We start from the raw sequence: 19,408 nt of genomic DNA on the forward strand, positions 1-19,408 counted from the left end.
CTCCGGAACGAATTAAGTTCATAACCAGAGGTACCACTGTATTTCTCCAGATTTTCCTGATTAACGCTTTCCTGCTGATTTCACATTATATGACTCTATTGATTTCCACCAGAACCATCTTCCTGTGTTAGAACAGGAAATCCCTATTTTGCCTATTTTTTATTTTAAGATTGAAAATAAAATAAAAGGTGCCCATGCAAAGGTTATATTGACTTGGGAATTCCTGGATGTGTGCTTTGGACACAGTTTATTTAAAAAGGCATGTCTACTGCTCAACTGATTCCCTAACACATGCACTGTTTGTGAAATATTAAATTTGAATCTAATGGAAGATGGGGGACAAATGAAATTTGTACCTACTGGTACAAATGAAAACAGTCAGATTTGGTCTTCAGCTCCAACTGAAAATCTGCCTGTGCGCATACTAAGGAGGCCAAATTCTAATGGAGGTAACATGGATTCCCCGATGGGCAAAAGATTCCTGCATTCCAAGGGGTTGGACTAGATGACCCTTGTGGCCCCTCCAGCTCTGCAATTCTTGGATTGTAGGTGTGATCAAGCTTAAATGTGAACAAGCTGCTGGTGAAATTTCCAGGTGGAGTCCTCGTGGTGCCCTCCATATGTTGTTGGACCACAATTTGCAAAGCCGATTCTCCTCGCAGGGAGTTGACTTTGTGAGCAGATCATGAGCCTGACCCATGAAGACAGGGCTTAGGTAGTTCTGAGTCACAGGGAGCTCCTGGCTGCGTCATTTTATATTAGCCACTCCGTTCGGCCAAGGGGGGCATGGCTCAGCCCATTTAAACAAGCCGCGGCCAGGCTCTCACTCTATTTTACCTCACTCCTGTTTGTGCAGTTCTCCCTCCCTCCCTAAGGTTAGGTCCTTATCCTTTGACCTTGCTATGGACCTCAGTTGGTTGCCTGTTGAAAGGGCCTGGTAGGAATTTTTTCCACTTGGCAAATTGGCACCAGCAACTTGGCTTTTCGCCTACCTCGTAGCAAATCCTCACAACTTTGTAAGATTTGGTGGTAAGGCATTGGAGTATTTGGTGGGGGTGGCGGCCATCACCTACCCCTCGTATTTCAAGGGTATTCCATTAAAGGAATCGGGGGGGGGGGCATGTCCGATAGCACGACCCCTATCGGTGACCCTGGGGAAATTCCTAGTTGATGTGCATCAACAGTGGTTGACCCTTATTAGACTCCCTGAAGGTGGGCAGGAGTCAGATATAGTCATTGGTTCCAATGCCTAAGCCAATAGCACTCACATTCTGTAACAAATAAAGTTGTGGCCTTTTTCAGCCCATTACCCTAAATTCTGGTGTCAAGCGTCTTTATTCTACAATCAGGGAGGGTTCAAGACCTTGCCACACAACATTCCTAACCATTGGCCATGCTTGATTGAGACTGATGGGAATAGGAATGCAGCAACACTTAAAGGGCTGTCACACATACTACTTTCCACACACACCCCACATTTTGGGAGGGCAATTTGGGACACATACAGACCCTCACCATCCTGCCACCTGCTGCCTGCTTGCATACCAGCAGTGCCAGGGGGTGGGGTGGGGGACAGCCAGTGAAGGTGTGGAAACAAAAGAATGTGCAACCAAAGGATATGTCCCTTTTGGTTTTGCACTCTTTGGGTCCCTGTTGGGTTAAATCCCAGAAGTGTGGCACCAGCTTCCATAAGTACATCGGCCGTTCTGTTCTTTTGTCCCACACTCTGCTGCCAGTCAACTGACTCGCACCACAGTGTGGGACCAAAAAAACCTGTGTCTTTGGGTCCCACGTTCTAGTGAAACTAGAGTCAATCTGGGATGTCTCGTTCGAAACGGGACATTTGTGAGGTAAGCTCCCATATTTCCAGTTACCGCTGTTTGTTCCATAGAACTGTTGGATTTGATATCCTGCTTTATTACTACCCAAAGGAGTCTCAAAGCGGCTAACATTCTCCTTTCCCTTCCTCCCCCACAACAAACACTCTGTGAGGTGAGTGGGGCTGAGAGACTTCAAAGAAGTGTGACTGGCCCAAGGTCACCCAGCAGCTGCATGTGGAGAAGCGGAGACGCAAACCCGGTTCCCCAGATTACGAGTCTACCGCTCTTAATCACTACACCACACTGACTGTTGACCCATAGAATGAAGGAGGCCTCTCTTGCCCCTGAATCTAACATTTGTGTAACTTTCACAGGAAACATCTGTCAATGGGAAACTATGTTCTTATTCATTCACTTAAAGACTTTGTACAAAATTCAGCTGAATTTTAAAAATACAATGCAACTTTTCTCTCAAGTCTCCTTCTACAGATGTACCAATCAGAAGCATGTCCATGCCTCCGTTCGTATGCCTTGTTTTTATTATTCTTAAAGAAATGTCCTGTCACATCTACAGCCAACTTAAACATTGGCTTTGGAGCTTTTGCATGATACAGATTAAAGATGGAGGGGGGACAGGGCCAAACGACAAACTATTTAATGATTCTCAGCTCGAAATCTACCAACTACAAACCATTAAATCCAGTGACATGGTTAACATGATACAGGTCACGATGCAGATCCCAGAGCCAATGAGAAGCAGAAACTTGTGCCCCTTAGAATCAGCCAGATACATCTAGAGAATATAGAGACAAGAAAGAGGGACCCTAGGCATTACAACAGTACATTAAAACAGTGTTTCCCAAACTAGGGCCTCCAGCTGGTTTGGGACCACTGGTCCTGCTAGCTAGTGATGATGGGAGCTGTAGTCGAAAAACAGGCTTCATTCACTCTGGAGGGGCTCCTGTTCCATAAATTTTCATAATTTTGGTCAAAAGAGGAAAATTGGCATCTATTTTTTTTTATTTTTTTATTTTTTGTTCCCTGTTATAGCAAATGGGTAATGGGAGAGCTTTGTACTGGACAGTTTTGCCCAGAACCTGAATTACAAATCAAAGCAGAGGCAGCATAGGGCAAAACAGTAAACAGTTGCTATTTCTTTTAAGACAGAGTTACTTGGGGCTTATTCACACCCTTCATTGAGAATGAATGCATACATGAACAGCAGATTTTGAAGCGTGGCATACTGAATTTGTGTCTAGACAACCACAGTCGGGGGGTCAAGGCTCTTAAATGAAAAAGGACCTGAAGCTAAGACTTACAATGCAATCCTCTACATATCCACTCAGAGATAAGCCCTTCTGATCCCAGGTAAGCATATGTAGCATGTTTGGCCAACAAAATACCTTTCATGTGTAGTGAGATTACAACTCCCATCGACCCTAGCTATCGGGGCCAATAGTAAGGAATGGTGTAAGTTGTCTTTAGGGCTTTTTTTGAGGCTGTATGTACCACCTCTTCCCCCACCATCCTGCTGCCACCACTTCCCGATGTGAGACCCTTTTACAGTTAGAATCATAGAATCACAGAATCTACGAGTTGGAAGGAACCCCAAGGTCATCTAGTCCAACCCCCTGCAATGCAAGAATCTCAGCTAAAGCTTCCTTGGCAGGTGACCAGCCAACCTCTGCTTAAAAACCTCCAAGGAAGGAGAGTCCACAACCTCCTGAGGGAGACTGTTCCACTATCGAACAGCTCTTAGTATCAGGGGGAAAAAATAATCATTTGTCTGGTTGGAATCTCCTTTCCTGCAACTTTAAGACATTGGTTTGAGCCCTACCTTCCAAAGCAGGTGGAAACAAGTTTGCTCCATCCTTCTGATACTTGAAGATGGCTATCATATCGCCCTTCAGTCTCCTCTTTTCCAGGCTATACATACCCAGCTCCTTCAACTGTTCCTCACAAGGCTTGGCTTCTAGACCCTTGACCATCCTAGTTGCCCTCCTCTGCACACGTTCCAGCTCGTCAACATCTTTCTTAAATTGTGATGCCCGGAACTGGACACAGTATTCCAGGTGTGGCCTGACTAAAGTTGAATAGTTGCCAAAACACCTTCCAGGAAGGTGCCTGGCAATCGTAAGAAGGTCTCACCATAGCAGAGGCGCTACGGCGCTACATTGTTATGATTGCCAGGTACGCTTTGGTGATCGTAAAAGTGGTCGCGCCGAAGTGCCACTGTGGGAAACGGTGAAATAGGAGGACAAAGTGCCTCTGGGAGTCTGTGCCTGCCGCTGCAGGAAGTGGTGGCAGTGGCAGAAACAAGCAAAGGGGGAGAGAGCAAGCAGGAGGGCATGCAAATGGAAGCCGGGTGGAGGTGGGAGAGATAGGGGGCATGGTGTGTACCAACACCTTTTTCATAGAAATAAAGCACTTGTTGTATTCCAACAGCATCTAGAGAGCAGCTTGTTGGCTACTCCAGATGTATAGAGTTGTAGCCAGTTGGATACATCTGTATCACAGACTTAAACTGGTCTAATATTAATTCCCTTTTCCAGAGGACTTTTAGGAATTGTAGTTCTATGATAGTAAGATAGGGGTGATATATCAAAACCAAAAAAGGTTTTGACCTTTAAAGCCCTCCACAGCCTAGGACCCTTGTACCTACGGGACCACATCTCCCCGTATGCCCCATGGAGAGCCTCAAATAGCAACACCCTAGTGGTCCCAGGCCCTAAGGAATTTAGATTCAACCAGAGCCAGGGCCTTTTCAACACTGGCTCCGGCCTGGTGGAACGCTCTGCCTCATGAGACCAGGGCCCTGCAGGATCTGATTTCTTTCCACAGGGCCTGTAGGACAGAGTTGTTCCACTTGGCCTTTGGCTTGGAGCCAATTTGATTCCCTCCCCCTCTTTCTTTTTTCTTTTTCCTTTCTCCTCCTGTGATGAGGCTGCATTTTAATATTTTAATGTTTCAATATTTTAATGTTGTATTTTAATCTTGTTTTTAAGTTGTATTCATTCAACTTGTTTTTATTATTGCTTGTTAGTCTCCCTGAGCCCGGCCTTGGCTGGGGAGGGCGGGTTATAAATAAAAACTATTATTATTATTATTATTATTATTATTATTATTATTATTATATATTCTCCATACAGTAGGCCATTTAGGCTAAAAAAGGCAATTCCCCTTAGAGTATATTGATGAAATAGTTAATGCAGCAGAATAAAGTACATAAAGACGCACATGCAAAATAATTTTTAAAAAACCCTTGGGACAGTTACAAGTAGAGCATGGAGCCATGCAATCTGTTTAAATCTAAGGGCTTCTCTTAGAACTGGGGTGTCCAAACTTTTTTCAAAGAGGGCCAGATTTGATGAAGTGAACATGTGTGAGGGACGACCAAAGGGCAAACCAAAGTTGTTGACCTTTCTTTAGGATTGAAGCTGTTGAGCTTTTTTAAGGATTTTACCTCAGGAAATAAACTGCCACAGGGGCCAGATTAAACTGACCGACAGGCCGGATTAGACCCCTGAAACGGACTTTGGACAAGCCTGTCTTAGAAAGAATAGTTAGAAAACCCCATAAAACTACAATTCCCAGGTTTTTGGGAGAGTGGGAGAGCTGCTGCACAGAAAATAATATGGCAGAAAAGATATAGAATGTTGCAGTGAGGATCAGTCTATTGAAGAAGAGTGATTTTCAAGACTTAGAGAGAGGAAAGGTAGAGGAGGCTTACCGATAACGCAATTGCACAGGAATAAACAGTGCTTCCAATTATCAAAAGTAGATGTATTTCCGCAATATCTGACTTTGTAGGCGAGATGATTCTCTCTTTATAATAGTATGCCTGAAATCAGACCATCACAATAAAAAGTGTTAGGTGAGGGGAAGAAGCACATGATGGTGACCTGGGATTCTGAGAAATCCTAGAGTTCGTTTTCTGGTTATTTTGGTTGCTGTTGTTCTTTTCTGGATGTCAGCTGCTCTTAACCTAGAAGTCCTTTAATTTAGGTTCCTCTGTATAATTGACTCAACACTTTAAGTAGCAAGTCCTGTGCTTCAGAGTTGTCGTTTTCCACATATGCCTGCCATGCTTGACTTAATTTTAGTGACTGACAAAGATGGAAAATAATTCAACATCAAATCATAAAACTGTAGCGTTGGAAGGGACCAAAGAGAAGAGACTCCTGACTTGGTTCTCCTCCTTTGCAAAATCTAAGTCTAAAGTGATGATGTTAACTAGGTATCCCCTGAACTGCATCATTGCCCAAAAAGCAGAGTAAAACAAATATATGACATAGAATCATAGAACTGCAGAGTTGGAAAGGACTTCCAGTGTCATGTAGCCCAATGACCTGCAATATAGGAGTCTCAGCTAAAGCATTCTTAACAGGTGGCCATCCAACCTCTGTTGGAGGTTAAGGAAGAAGAGTCCACCATCTCCCAAGAGAGCCTATTCCACTGTCAACAGCTCTTACCATCAGAAACAACTCTTACTTGTCACTATTTTCCAGGATGATGAGGAACCATTGGTGAGCATTCTTTGGGATTAGTCCGTCAAGCAGCTACAAGTCCACCTAAAAGTGCCCTCATCCAGCCCACATTTTACCAGCTTCTCCACAAGAATATCACTGGGGACTCTGTCAAAATCCATACTGAAATCAAGATTTACTACATCCCCAGCTTTCCACTGATCCACCAAGTTTGCAACTATCTCTGTATAAAGTATTGAGACTGTCCGGCATGCCTTCTTCTTTTTTAGGAACCCATGCTGGGTCTTAGTCACCACAGCACCCATTTCTAAGTATTCACACACTGGCCATTAAATTAAATGTTCTAGGGCCTTTCCTGGTATCAACCTCAAGCTGACTAGTCAGTAGTTACCTGTGTCTTATTTTTTTTCCCCTTTTTGAAGACGGGTACAACGTTTGTCCACCTGCAGTTTGCAAGGTCTTAATCTGATGTCCAAGAATTCTCAAAGATTGTTACATGACATTGATGTACAGGGAACTGGAGCAATATTACTGGCCTCTGCTAATACACAGGAAGCAGAAGGAAGCAGCTGGAAAGAATTATTTGTAGATTCAGTTTTCTTTATACTAATTCACAGAGCATGGGGAAGAAACAAGATGAACTTGAGCTCTTAAAACAGGAGGGCAAATATAATATAATAGGCATTTCTGAAACCTAATGGAATGAGACTCATGGTTGGAATATAGTAATTGAGGGGTATGAACTAATCAAACAGGAAGGAACGAGAAGTAGCACTATATGTAAAGGATATGTACACTTGTGAAGAAATCCATGACTTGGAGCATGGAAGGCAGGTTGGGAGTATTTGGGTAAAAACAGCAGAGCCCAGGCATCACTCTACACATGCCCAAGGCTTCTAGACCCTCCTGACTGGCCCTTGGCCTGGGGCCCTGTGACTTCATATTCACGCAACTGGACGTGAAGCTTAATTGACCCCCTTCTGGCCGCACAAACCATGCCACCGCCCCTGGTGTTGGTGGCATGGCTACGCCAGACAGCAAAGGCCCACCCCTTGGAGCCCTGAGGTAAGCAGCTATTAACATGGGTTATTTGTATTACCCTCTGGAGTAGCGGAAAACAAGCTTGCTCCACCTTAGATGTGACAGCCCTTTAAATATTTGAAGATAAAAGGGGGGTTCTGATTAAACATAGATGCCATCTGTCATAGATCCTTTCATTGAGATTGCAGTGTGTTGGACTAAATAACTCTCTGGGACCCTAAGAACTCTACAGTTCTATTATTTTATTCTTAGAAAGAACTTTCTGATGGTAAGAGATGTTTGACAGTGGAACAGTATTTCTGAAGGTGGTAGTTCCCTTCATTGGAACTTTTAAAGCAGGAATTTGTGGTCATTTGTCTGGGACTCTTTAGCCATGACTCTTGCATTGCAGGGGGATGAATTAGATGACCTTTGGAACCTCATCCAACTCCACAATTCCATAATTCTATAGCACAATCATGTTGATTTTCCTCTCCTCCTTTCATGCTGAGAAAATGAATTGAAACAGGAAAATGCAGGACATGGTGATGTTGTGTCAAATAACGGACATATCAGTTCATTTCCCATCCATTTTAACTTCACGTGTGCTCATTAACAAATCTGTTCTGTACTATTTCTGCATTAATTTGGAAACCAGACGTTTCTGCACAAATATCCCTTTTTCGATGCATATTTAAACACCTGGTACATTTTTCTGAGCTGAGAAACATATTGCAAAATTTCAACAAGTGCAGAACCTGAAAGATCATTGCATTCCAATCCATACGTTAATCTGATACGTGGGAATCTTGTTATCTCACATTAGATGTCAGACCATTAACATTTCAGAAACTTAAGGGAATCGTTCCAATCTGTCCAACTGTGTGATGCCTCATTCTACATTATCCTGATGCCTTTAGTGTTCTGTACCTGTGAAATCTATACACTTTTAAGCAGAGGCAGAGTTCCTCCACACTGGGTGCTGAGCTGAGGAGGGCACCGCAGGGCATTACAACTATGAAGTAGTGCATTCACACAGTGGAAAACAAGAGGTGGGTAGTGGTGGTGAATTTTGACCTTGCACAGGGCGACACTGAAATCTGAAAGACCATAGTCTGCCCTTATCCTAGGCAATGCCATCTTCCCAGTAGATACACTGTCAGGTCATTCACAGAGCAGAGAAAGACAGTGACACACAGCTCACTTACAGTTTTTTTTTAAATTAAGGAAGCAGAACAGAGAACACATGGAGACTTCTGAGATTGCTACTGTCTAGTTGAAGCAGTTGCTCAGACTGGCTTGTACCTCCCACTTCACTCCCTATCCCTCTGTGTCAGGCCCCTCCCTCTGTCTACGGTGAGCCCCAAGGGACCCTCTCTGTTTCTGCCTGGCTCTGTGCTCGGTAACATGCAATAGATGCATTGTTCTGGGAGGAGGGGCACGCAGGCTGTCAGCAGAAAATCTGTCAGGGTGGCTCTGTGATGGAACTGCTAAGTCTGATTCCTGTCTTAGCTATGTGCTGTGGCACTTGCCTGTTTCCTCCTCTTCCTCCTCCTCCAAGCTCCCAGTCTCCAGTACTCCCCAGCTCTTCCCCTCCTCTGAGGTGTGTCCATTTGTTCACCACCAGGATCCCAGATCTAAATCCTCTTCCTCTGCATTTTTCCTGGGGTGGGGGGCTCTTGGTCAGGTGGTTTCCACCACTCCTCATTCAGTCAGTCCCTGACATCCACTAGGGTGAAGATGGAAACCTTGAGGCACCCTGGGTGTTGTCAGGATATATATCACTGGCCATGCTGTCTAGAGTTGATTGGAACTGGGATTCACCAACACCAGGTGTGCCACAGGCCTCCCCTTAAGGGTGGTTAGATAGCCTTGATCCCTGAAATAGAATCTAGAAAACAGAGCAGGCCTCTGAGTACATCAACTTGGACCATTCCCAGAGACAAACAGTAACAATTGGTGCTTCTGAACCTTTTTGTGAAATACATTCTCATGTTACATGGTTGAACCTCCTAATAGCTTGGGATATTGCTTTCCTTACCGCATTGAGGCCATCAAGCTGCTCTCCACCCATCAAGACAAAGATGCGGATGACATGCCATTTTAGGCTTGGGGTCATCATTAGCTTAAGTGAATCCATGTTCTTTTCGTCTTTTTCAATTATGTCTTCCAGCTGGAGCTCTTCTATCTCATCTTCCACGTCACTAGTGTCTCGCAGCTTCTTCAGTACTGGGTGTGAACAGAGGCAGAGAGGATTAGACTTTGAAAAGGGTGACTTCTGAAATAAATAAATAAGCAGATTGATTGAAAGGAAGTTGGAAAGGGGAAGTCAGGAGGGTTTAATCTCTCTGGAACGCTTGGGAGTAATTCAGAACCATAAAGAAGCAATCTTGGGAATCTCTTAATAAAAATTTGTGGTATTTGAGGAAATTGTATTGGGATACTTTCTGTATTTGTAATTGTTTCAACTATTACACAACATCATGTGTGTAGTATTTTTTGTTAATTTCATTGTTCCTAGAATTCCTCTTGTTTTTCATACTTCCATACATGTTACAAAGGATATTAGCTGCTTCCTTTTACATTACTGGAGACAATCAACACGATGACGATGCCCCCACTCCCCCTACCCCAGAACACATCCCCATGCAATTTTGAAAACTTGATTTAAAAAACAAGCAGACTATTTTTCTATTCCAGAGCCTAAACATAGTGCACTGAATCACTCCAGCTGGATCATCATGTTTATAGCATCCATGACCGATGGCCATCCAGCCTCTGCTTAAAAACTTCCAAGGCAGGAGAGCCCACAACCTCTTGTGGGAATCTGTTCCACTGCCGAACAGCTCTTGCTGTCAGAAAATTTTTTCAAACGTTTAATTCGGAATTTCATTTCTTGTAGCTTGAAGCCACATTCTTCCACTCATGATACTCAGCAACTTTTATTCAGAGGTATACTGACGCTGACACTACTGCCATCACTGCAAGTAGCCATTGAATGACCATTGACTCAGTCCAGTATACCTGAAGAAGCATCTCCACCCCTATCGTTCTGCCCGGACACTGAGGTCCGAGGGCCTTCTGATGGTTCCCTCGCTGCGAGAAGCCAAGTTACAGGGAACCCGGCAGAGGGCCTTCTCGGTAGTGGCACCCGCCCTGTGGAACGCCATCCCATCAGATGTCAAGGCAATAAACAACTAGTTTACTTTTAAAAGACAACTGAAGGCGGCCCTGTTTAGGGAAGCTTTTAATGTTTGACAGACAGATGGTTGGGGTATACATAATAATAAATTATTATTATTATACCCTAAATAGTTGTGTGAAAGGAAAGTACATTTATATATCAGTTGTATGTGCATTGTTATGAAACGCTGTTGATGACCCTCTATTAATGAGAGGATTATCAACATAAATGATCTGATAATCCAAGATTGAATTATGCAACAGGCCAAAGGTGCCTGAGGTCTCTTCAGCCTGAAGGGATATCACAGCTCTTTATGGTGCCCATACCTAGAGGTCCCAGTACCTTTTATTGCATTGTTTTCATCCTCCTTCTGAATGAAGAGATACCTAGGACTTTCAGGAAGTAAAGGCAGTAGAAAGACCTGAAGCAATGGCATGACCACAGAAATGCTTGTCAGAATTGGTAAACCTGTGAAAGAAAATAAGAGTGACTGATAACGTGAAAACATTGAGGTGGAACTTCTGAAAAGCTGTAAGTCAAAGGATAAATTTCTCTTAATTACCTTTTCGGGTCCCAGTAATTTCTGGGAGAGAAAGTATCTGAGCCAACAGAACACCAAAAGAAGAAAACAGACTGTGCATCATCATTATGCGTCCTCTCAGGTGTATAGGGGAGATTTCCCCAAGATATATGGAGACAACACAGAAGGTTATTCCTGGTTAGGTGATAATTCAAAATATAATTTACAATGAGCTTGTGACACGGTGTACAGAAACATATATAGAGAACTCTGCGTGGTACAGAAGGCCACAATGAGTCATGCACTTAACTCCTGATTAATTTAAGAGGTCCCCCACAGACTTCTGCAAAATGTCATGCTGTCCTTCACAATTTGCATGAGAGGTTACTGGATCAAGTTACATGGAGAGATGATATTTGACATCATAGATACAGAGCTGTTGCCCAGTTGTAGCTCCCCACCATTTCAGGCCCCACAAAGTTACAGAAAGAGGTGTTCTCAGTGACTACTTCTTAACTTTGGAGATTTCTCCCCCTGGCTGGTTGCCAAAAGCCAGATTGCTTGACGCCATAGACACCAAGATGTTGCCCAGTTGTAACTTAAACCAAACTGAGCCCCACAAAGGCTTGCAGAGAGGTCTTCTCAGCCACTGCCTCTTAACTTAATAGATTTCTTCCCTAGCTGCTTGCCAAAGCCAGAGATTGTTCATCTTCCAGAACTGGAATTAAATATGTTCATTTAAACTAATTGCGATGGCTAGAGAAAAGTTAGAAGGAAAGTAGCCAACCAGACACTCCACAAATCATATTTTGACTGCGATTCTCAACATCGTTTACTATTGAATATGTTGGCATGGGCGGGTGGAAAATATAAATCAGCAATATTTGCCTCCCACTGGAGTAGATTAGTATAATTACCACATCCCAGATCTTTGGGATCTAATCTCTAATCTAATTCACCCCACACATCGTTCTTCATGTCCTTGGAGACTAAGGGAGAGGGGAGTTTGTCACAGTAAGACAGGCTCCCAGGATTCTTCTGCAGCCTCTTGCCCGCACTCTGCTTCAGCATCTGAGTCTGAATTGCTCCTTGTCACAGGCTCTCCCTGCTCACTAAATCCTGTTGCCCCTACAGCATCCAACAACTCCTCCCACTCTTCTCCCTCTGACCTCTCCTCGGAGTCCCACCACCAATCCCCAGGTTCTGAGACTTCCTCCTCTGAGGTTTCCCTTGGGGGTTCCCTGGCTGGTGCCCCCCCCATCCTGCAGTCGGTCCCTGAAATCAGCTCAGATGAATCTTGTGCATTTCAGGATGATTTCTTTTTGCAAAAAGGCAAGCCAATAAATTCAGGACTCTGACTTACCTGAACATAATCCAAAGCAGAAATTGATAAAGAGGCTGTATCCATAGGTTCTTACCAAGTGCGAGAGACCCAATAGTACAGAACAAATAATGTACAAAATGTCAGCTATCATCAAAGCACCTTTCCTGAAAAAAACAGGCAGGGTTGAGGGAGGAGATGCCAATGACTATAAGGTACTATCAAAAGAGGAGGGGGGAAGAGTTATGTTGCTTCCTACTTCAACTGTTTGGACTGAATTTGGGGTGTCACATCACTCATTCCATCTCTCAAATCGGGAGAACTCTACTGATATTTTGAGAGTAAATGACTGGGACACACAAAACATCTCAAGCATGTCTAAACAGGGTCTCCCTTCTTTTTGTATTGGACCTGGAACCATTAGAGGAGGCTCTTAGAAACTAACAAAATATTAAAAGCATCATAATAAAAAGTAAGGAACATCTGGCTAACTTAAATGCTGATTACGACATGGTCCTGATGCTAGCAGATGCTTTAGATACACCACCTTATTTACACCAGGAACTGAATGGACATAGCAGGGTTAAAATAAATTAATCAAAATCAACTTTAAGGGTTTTCAACATCCCACCCAAGATTCAGACTCTAATTCCAATGGTACTTAAGAGTCCCACATAGATATAAAAGCTTCCAATATTTGGAAGTTTGGGGAACCATGAGCCTGAAGAAACTATTTCTAGCAGGGCTCCTATAATCTCTGGACAGCTTTGTCCCACTGGTTAAAAATAATAATAATGAAAAGTGATTTTGAAAGGTTGACTTCCTTTGATCTTGCCATACTGAGAAAAATGTTTCTGTAAAAAAAACTTGTCTGCCTAAGTTGTTACATTGCCTAAGTTGTAGCTTTTCCAAGTTCTTCCCGTGGCTATATCACCCTAAATTTTGGCTGCTTGGCAAAAACTTTTTGAGACATTTATATTTGAATCTAAAGAGGCTTGGGTGAAGAAATTTTACCTATACAGAACAGTTTTAAAAGTGCTTGGATAAATTAAACTATATTGTGAAGCTAACCAGTCAAAAGCAGGCTATACCCCTAATATCGAGTAACACAGCAAAAGCCTAGAAACAAACTGAACAAATGCACAATACGGGAAATTCAATGGATGTTGTTCTTTTAGTGGGGATCTGGTTAAAGAATTTAGATCTGGTAACTACCCTAAAGGTGACTCTTAAGATATGCAAATCCAGGATGAAATGTTTACCCCTTCCGAAATCTCAGTTATTCAAATTGTGTGCAATCTACTTCCTTTTAATAATAAGAATACTTAAATATTGTTCTGTCTGTAGTGTTAGTGTAGTGAAAGATAAACCTACCAATGTGGTTTCGACTAATTTTGTATCTATACGATTATAATGCATTTGGAGAGCATGTTCCCACCACCCTAAAACAAAGTTCAATTAGCTAGCTAAAAGTGATCAGATAAGATTCCAGGACTCTGTTCCTCCCTGCCATACAACACTCCCTGAAATGTTTAGTGAAATATGAAAATTATCTGACATCATCCCCTTTGCCTTTCTTTGAAATCCCATTCCATTTGGCTGAATGCCTTGGGCAGGTGGAATGAAACTAACAAAGTTGACGGCATTTTATCTTTTATTAGATGCTACTGGGGATTGTAGGTCAGCAGCAACCACCCATTCCCACATCCCCTCAGCATGCTAGGAAATGCAGTTCACCACTTAAAGGGTTATAGCTATACCTGCCAAATCTATCCATCAGCCAAGCAACAGGAAAGGACCCACAGATAGCTCCGAATGGAAATAAAGCCACAGGGATAGTGGCCAGGACCAGCTTAGAATCTACTCTATTTCCAAGCTCTTCCAACATAGTTGTGTTATACAAGTCATGCAGGAACTAGGAGAGAAGCACATAACATTCAACATTAGGACCTTTCTGCAGAGTGTATGGCAGCAAAAGCTGAGAGGCTGAGACCTGGCTGAAACCCTGGAGAGTCATGACTAGTTAGTGTGAACACTGTTGAGCTAGATGTACCAATGGCCTGACTCACTATGAGGAAGCTTCCATCATCATCATCATCATCATCATCATCATCATCATCATCAATATGCTGCCCATCTGACTGGGTTACCCCAGCCACTCTGGGCAGCATCCAACAAGCTAAAGTACAGTAAGACATCAAACACTAAAAACTTCCTGATACAGGGCTGCCTTCAGGTGTCTTCTAAAAGTTGTATAGTCCTTTATCTCCTTGTCATCTGATGGGAGGGCATTCCACATTCCTTTGCCAAGAAGGCCCTCAGCCTGGTTCCCTGTAGCTTCACTTCTTGCAGTGAGGGAACTGCCAGAAGGCCCTCAAAGCTGAGTGATGGGGGTGGAGACGCTCCTTCAGGTTTACACAGCCAAGGCCCCTGAAGGCTTTAAAGGTCAGCACCAACACTTTGAATTGTGCTCGGAAATGTACTGGGAGCCAGTGTAGATCCTTTAAGACTTTTGTCCTATGTTTAAAAAACAAACAAAACAGCAAATTTTTGGCAGGGAGCTGCAGCCAATGCTGGATGGACAGTGGGAGTGTCGGGATGAGGAATGATTCTGCCTCATTCCCAGTGAAAAAGTTAGTTTCTTGCACAAGGTGAGCATATGTGATGTCCCAGAAATCGCAAAAGGTGTCCCCACCTTTATGTCATTCTGTCATTTATCAAACTTCTCAATAATTCAGGCATGTTTGGGGTACTTGCTTGTGAAGCAGCTTGAATTAATGACATAACAACCCCTTTTTGCAAAACTTAAGAATTTTTTTTAAAAAATGCTAAGACTCAAAATGGGTGTAGTTTATGAATTATGGATCAGCTGCAACAGAAACAAATTCAGTGGTGTTTACAACCCAGCAAGATGGGTGGGGTATAAATGATAAAGTTGTTGTTGTTGTTGTTACATTATGGTGGAGGAGTTAGAAAGGAAATGGGGTGAAGTGGAAGAGATGCTGTGCGTTCTCACTGTGCATCCATGTGTGTGCATATTCACATGCCACATGCGTGCCCAGGAAGGTCACGACTGATATGGAAATTTTGACATTAGATTCTTGCCTTAGATGTTCCATGTATTTTTCCAATAGTAATTGCAGAAATCTATATAGGATTATGTGGGACGCAGGTGGCGCTGTGGGTTAAAGCCTCAGCGCCTAGGGCTTGCCGATCGAAAGGTCGGCGGTTCGAATCCCTGCGGCGGGGTGCGCTCCCGCTGCTCGGTCCCAGCGCCTGCCAACCTAGCAGTTCGAAAGCACCTCCGGGTGCAAGTAGATAAATAGGGACCGCTTACCAGCGGGAAGGTAAACGGCGTTTCTGTGTGCGGCTCTGGCTCTGGCTCTGGCTCTGGCCAGAGCAGCGATGTCACGCTGGCCACGTGACCCGGAAGTGTCTCCGGACAGCGCTAGCCCCTGGCCTCTTAAGTGAGATGGGCGCACAACCCCAGAGTCTGTCAAGACTGGCCCGTACGGGCAGGGGTACCTTTACCTTTACTTTATATAGGATTATATATCAATGTGCCAATGAATAATTTGATTCTTGTGTTTCTGCATTTTGCAACTCTTATGCTACACTGTGTAAACACCGAATCACTGCATTCCATGCTTATCTGACCCTAAAAAGGCACAGATGACCAGCCTGGAAATTCATGAAGATTTTTAAACAGAAAATAAGCATCTTGCTACAGAAATGTGGGGGACCAAATTTAAGACTGGGATGTGTGAGAAACCGAGAGAACCAAAACAGGCAGATCCTTCCATCCCTACTGCCAGTATGTGCCCCCCCCCTCAAATTACCCTAGGTGGAATGGGGCCCTCAACAGTACAAATGCCCTATAATAACTGCTGCTTTAATAACCCAGCTACACTGAAGCACCATCTTACCACAGTTGGAGAGTAGAGTAGCCACATGTTGTAACCATCACACTGTGATAGGAGGCAGGAAGCAACTGAGACCCAAATGAGCAACTTTGACGACTCCTGCAGGAAGGATAAGCAGGTACTGTGATGAAACTGCACAAGGTCAGATACATGAGAACAGCTGCTCATGTGTAGATGTTCCACGAGATCATGAGTGAACTATCTGTGCAATTCAGTTTCCTGACAGTGTATGTGCTTCTTTTCTGATGTCCACGCTCAGTGCATGGAAAGCAGGGTGACAGGGTGTCAAGGAGCTGTCAGGGAGCCAGGTCAATCACAGGGCAGGCACACACACAGGAGGCACACAGCAAAGTCCTCTGGTTTGCCTTAATCCAGCAAAGACATAGCTGAAACTGACCACTAGCTCTGCCCATCTCCCTCTAGCCTATCAGTCTGGATCCTTTCCAAGCAGACAGAGGCTATGTAGAGAGGCTGAGCTCCTCCTCTGGGCCTGTCTGGCCTGCTGCTCAGCAATGTGCAGGACTTTCCTTGGGAGGGGTGTCAGGGTGGAAGGAGAGCCAGCAGGACTGGGACTGTCCTGCTGCTGTGTAGCAGGGTCAACCTCTGACTCCTCTCTGTCCGAGTCTGCTCACACATTGTGACTCTCAGCCTCTCCCCCTGTCCTGGAAGGGCCTCCTTCTCCTGTCCTGACCCCTCTTTGATTGCTCAAACCTCCTGCTTCTAGCACCTCCCAGCTCGTCCCTTCTGCAGACTGCTCTTCAGTGTCACACCACCAGGATCCGGGATCTAAGTTGTCTTCTTCTGTGCCCTCCCTGGAGGGTATCTTGGGTGGTTGGCTCCCACCACTCTTCCTCATCCAGCTAGTTGGCAGAGCACACTAGTACTCCCTGCTGCAGCTGTGATGGATGTACTTCTAACTACTCCTGCCATATATTCCTTCTCCATCTTAATACGGAGAGCACATTGTTTCTGGTGCCTTGTTGGAAGTAAACCAAGTCATGATCAGCATATTAACAGTTAATTTCTAGTACCCATTTCATTCCACAACCAATCCAAGAGTCGGGAAACTGGAATCTTATAGTCTAGCCAGGAGATGAAGACCCGTCACAGGCCCCAGCTGCAAGATATCACTGATTAGAAATGGATGGGTGTCATTAATAACTTCAGTACCAGCATTGAAATGAGGGTTGTAAATTCCCAGGGGCCCTGGAACTTCCCCCCAAACCCAGCTGCCATCTTACCAGTTTTGGCCCATCACACTGAAACTACTCAAGGGGTGGGGGGAGGTTCAGTTTTGAACTTAATCCTCCCAAGAAATAAATTTATCCATCACAGGATTTTACTAAATCTGGACAACCACATTCCTGGAAATATTCATAAATACAATGTGAATAAGGACAAGATTCAGATCTAAACTAGGCAACATTTAGGGAATAATCTTATGCAGATGAAGCATGCAGCTGCCTAAATCTGGCAGACGGAGAATGTGCATTTAAAACAGTATTTTGTGCTAGGGAACCAGGTAACGTAACTAAGTTTAACGGGCTTCAAACCCAGCTGGTATGCTAAATTATTTTATCAATTGTTTTTATTATACTAAACTAGCATATTAATCATATAGATTTAGAACAACCCATAATATCTTTCCTTTCTACATTGGGACTACCCTAAAAATGCCTAATTCAAACCGAATGTATTATGGGTTGTTCTACCTATAAGAATCTGGAAAACATTTACACATCAGTTTGGATTGATAGGACTCACCTGTGTCTTGGGTGTTTCCTCCAAACTCATCTGGGTGTTGGTTGTTCCCTCTGAACTCACCCGGGTATTGGTTGTTTCCTCCGAACTCACCCGGGTGTTGGTTATTCCCTCCAAACTCACCCGGGTGTTGGTTGTTCCCTCCGATCTCACCCGGGTGTTGGTTGTTTCCTCTGAACACACCTGGATGTTGGTTGTTTCCTCTGAACTCACCCGGGTGTTGGTTGTTCCCTCCGATCTCACCCGGGTGTTGGTTGTTTCCTCTGAACACACCTGGATGTTGGTTGTTTCCTCTGAACTCACCCGGGTGTTGGTTGTTTCCTCCGAACTCACCCGGATGTTGGTTGTTTTCTCCGAACTCATCTGGGTGTTGATTGTTTCATTGTCTACCTCCTCTATTTCATCCATAGTTTCTTGTGTAGGAGCCCAGAAAGAAGGCTCACCTGTCAAGAAGTAAGAGAGTTCTTTTCATTTGGACCTACCATCTGTTTCACAGATACAGATCCATAAGTTTTGAGGCTCTTCCATTTAGTTAGTATGTCTAACAGTCATGCCTGGGATTTTATCCTACAGAGACCACCTGGATTGTAGGGGGGGCGGAGGCACAGGGCATTGGAATTCAAGGATTTGTTTTCAGAGCAGGAGTGATTATGTCATCTGTTGGCATGAGGCGGTAGCTAATTTTTGTGCTAGATTAGATTAGCTAAAGTCCAAATATGGAAAATGATCAAGCAGAAGCTGGAAACTTCCTTCCTTTTCTTTGATGGAATTCCATCTTCACCTTGGACTCTTAGATTGTGACACCATTTAAATAACCACTGAACTGGATAGATATGGAATCTAACTGTAGGCAGCCTCCTCGTCTTATGCAGGACATGAATGAAGAGGATGAACAGGCAAAGAACACATGGACTTACTGTAGCTTTCTCTTACTGGCGAGGAGTGGAGTATTGAGTCAAGGCTTCTTTTATTCTGAAGTAAAGCTCTCAGAACTCTGTGTTGTGAGAGCCAATCAGAGGAAGGAGGCCAGAAGGTTCCAGGAAGCTGTTGACAATTGGGTTCTGAGATCATCCCTGCTTACAAGTCTGGTTTAGAATCGCATTGTCGCAGCAATTTAATATGGGTTGGTTGCTGGCATGATGGAGCTAGCATTGTGGTGAGCTGACTGAATAGGGAAGTCCCCTGCACAGAATTTCCATAGTGTGACCACATTCTTTCGCAGCCTTGCTTCTTCCTTCTGCAACGTGAGGATAACAACATTGACCTTTCTTGCAGGGTCATCCTTTGGACTCCAATATAATCCCCAGGAAACATTTGAAAATGTTTTAGGCAAATGCTGTGTTTCATTTAGCTTCCAGCATTTCACATTTCA

General features: G+C 43.9%; 1 protein-coding gene across 6 annotated transcripts in view; it reads right to left on the reverse strand.

Moving 5' to 3' along the window:
* LOC307220378 (solute carrier family 2, facilitated glucose transporter member 5-like) overlaps nucleotides 1-19,408 on the reverse strand; it is a 46,486-nt gene extending 27,078 nt beyond the window's left edge. For 3 of the 6 annotated variants that reach the window (XM_079984317.1, XM_079984319.1, XM_079984316.1), the window contains exons 1-3: nucleotides 18,954-19,408; nucleotides 18,040-18,479; nucleotides 16,279-16,374 (exon numbers count right to left, since the gene is read on the reverse strand). In XM_079984317.1, the coding sequence (XP_079840443.1) occupies nucleotides 16,279-16,374; nucleotides 18,040-18,479; nucleotides 18,954-19,107 (690 nt within the window). In that variant the 5' untranslated portion in view covers nucleotides 19,108-19,408. Of the gene's footprint in view, nucleotides 1-2,511; nucleotides 2,614-5,550; nucleotides 5,662-9,368; nucleotides 9,557-10,853; nucleotides 10,980-11,073; nucleotides 11,227-12,394; nucleotides 12,520-14,112; nucleotides 14,268-16,278; nucleotides 16,375-18,039; nucleotides 18,480-18,953 lie in introns of all 6 variants that reach the window. The other 3 variants (XM_079984314.1, XM_079984320.1, XM_079984318.1) reach the window with 3 other exon arrangements.

The sequence above is a fragment of the Podarcis cretensis genome, assembly GCF_951804945.1.
Source record: "Podarcis cretensis genome assembly, chromosome: 7".
Taxonomy (NCBI): Eukaryota; Metazoa; Chordata; class Lepidosauria; order Squamata; family Lacertidae; genus Podarcis; species Podarcis cretensis.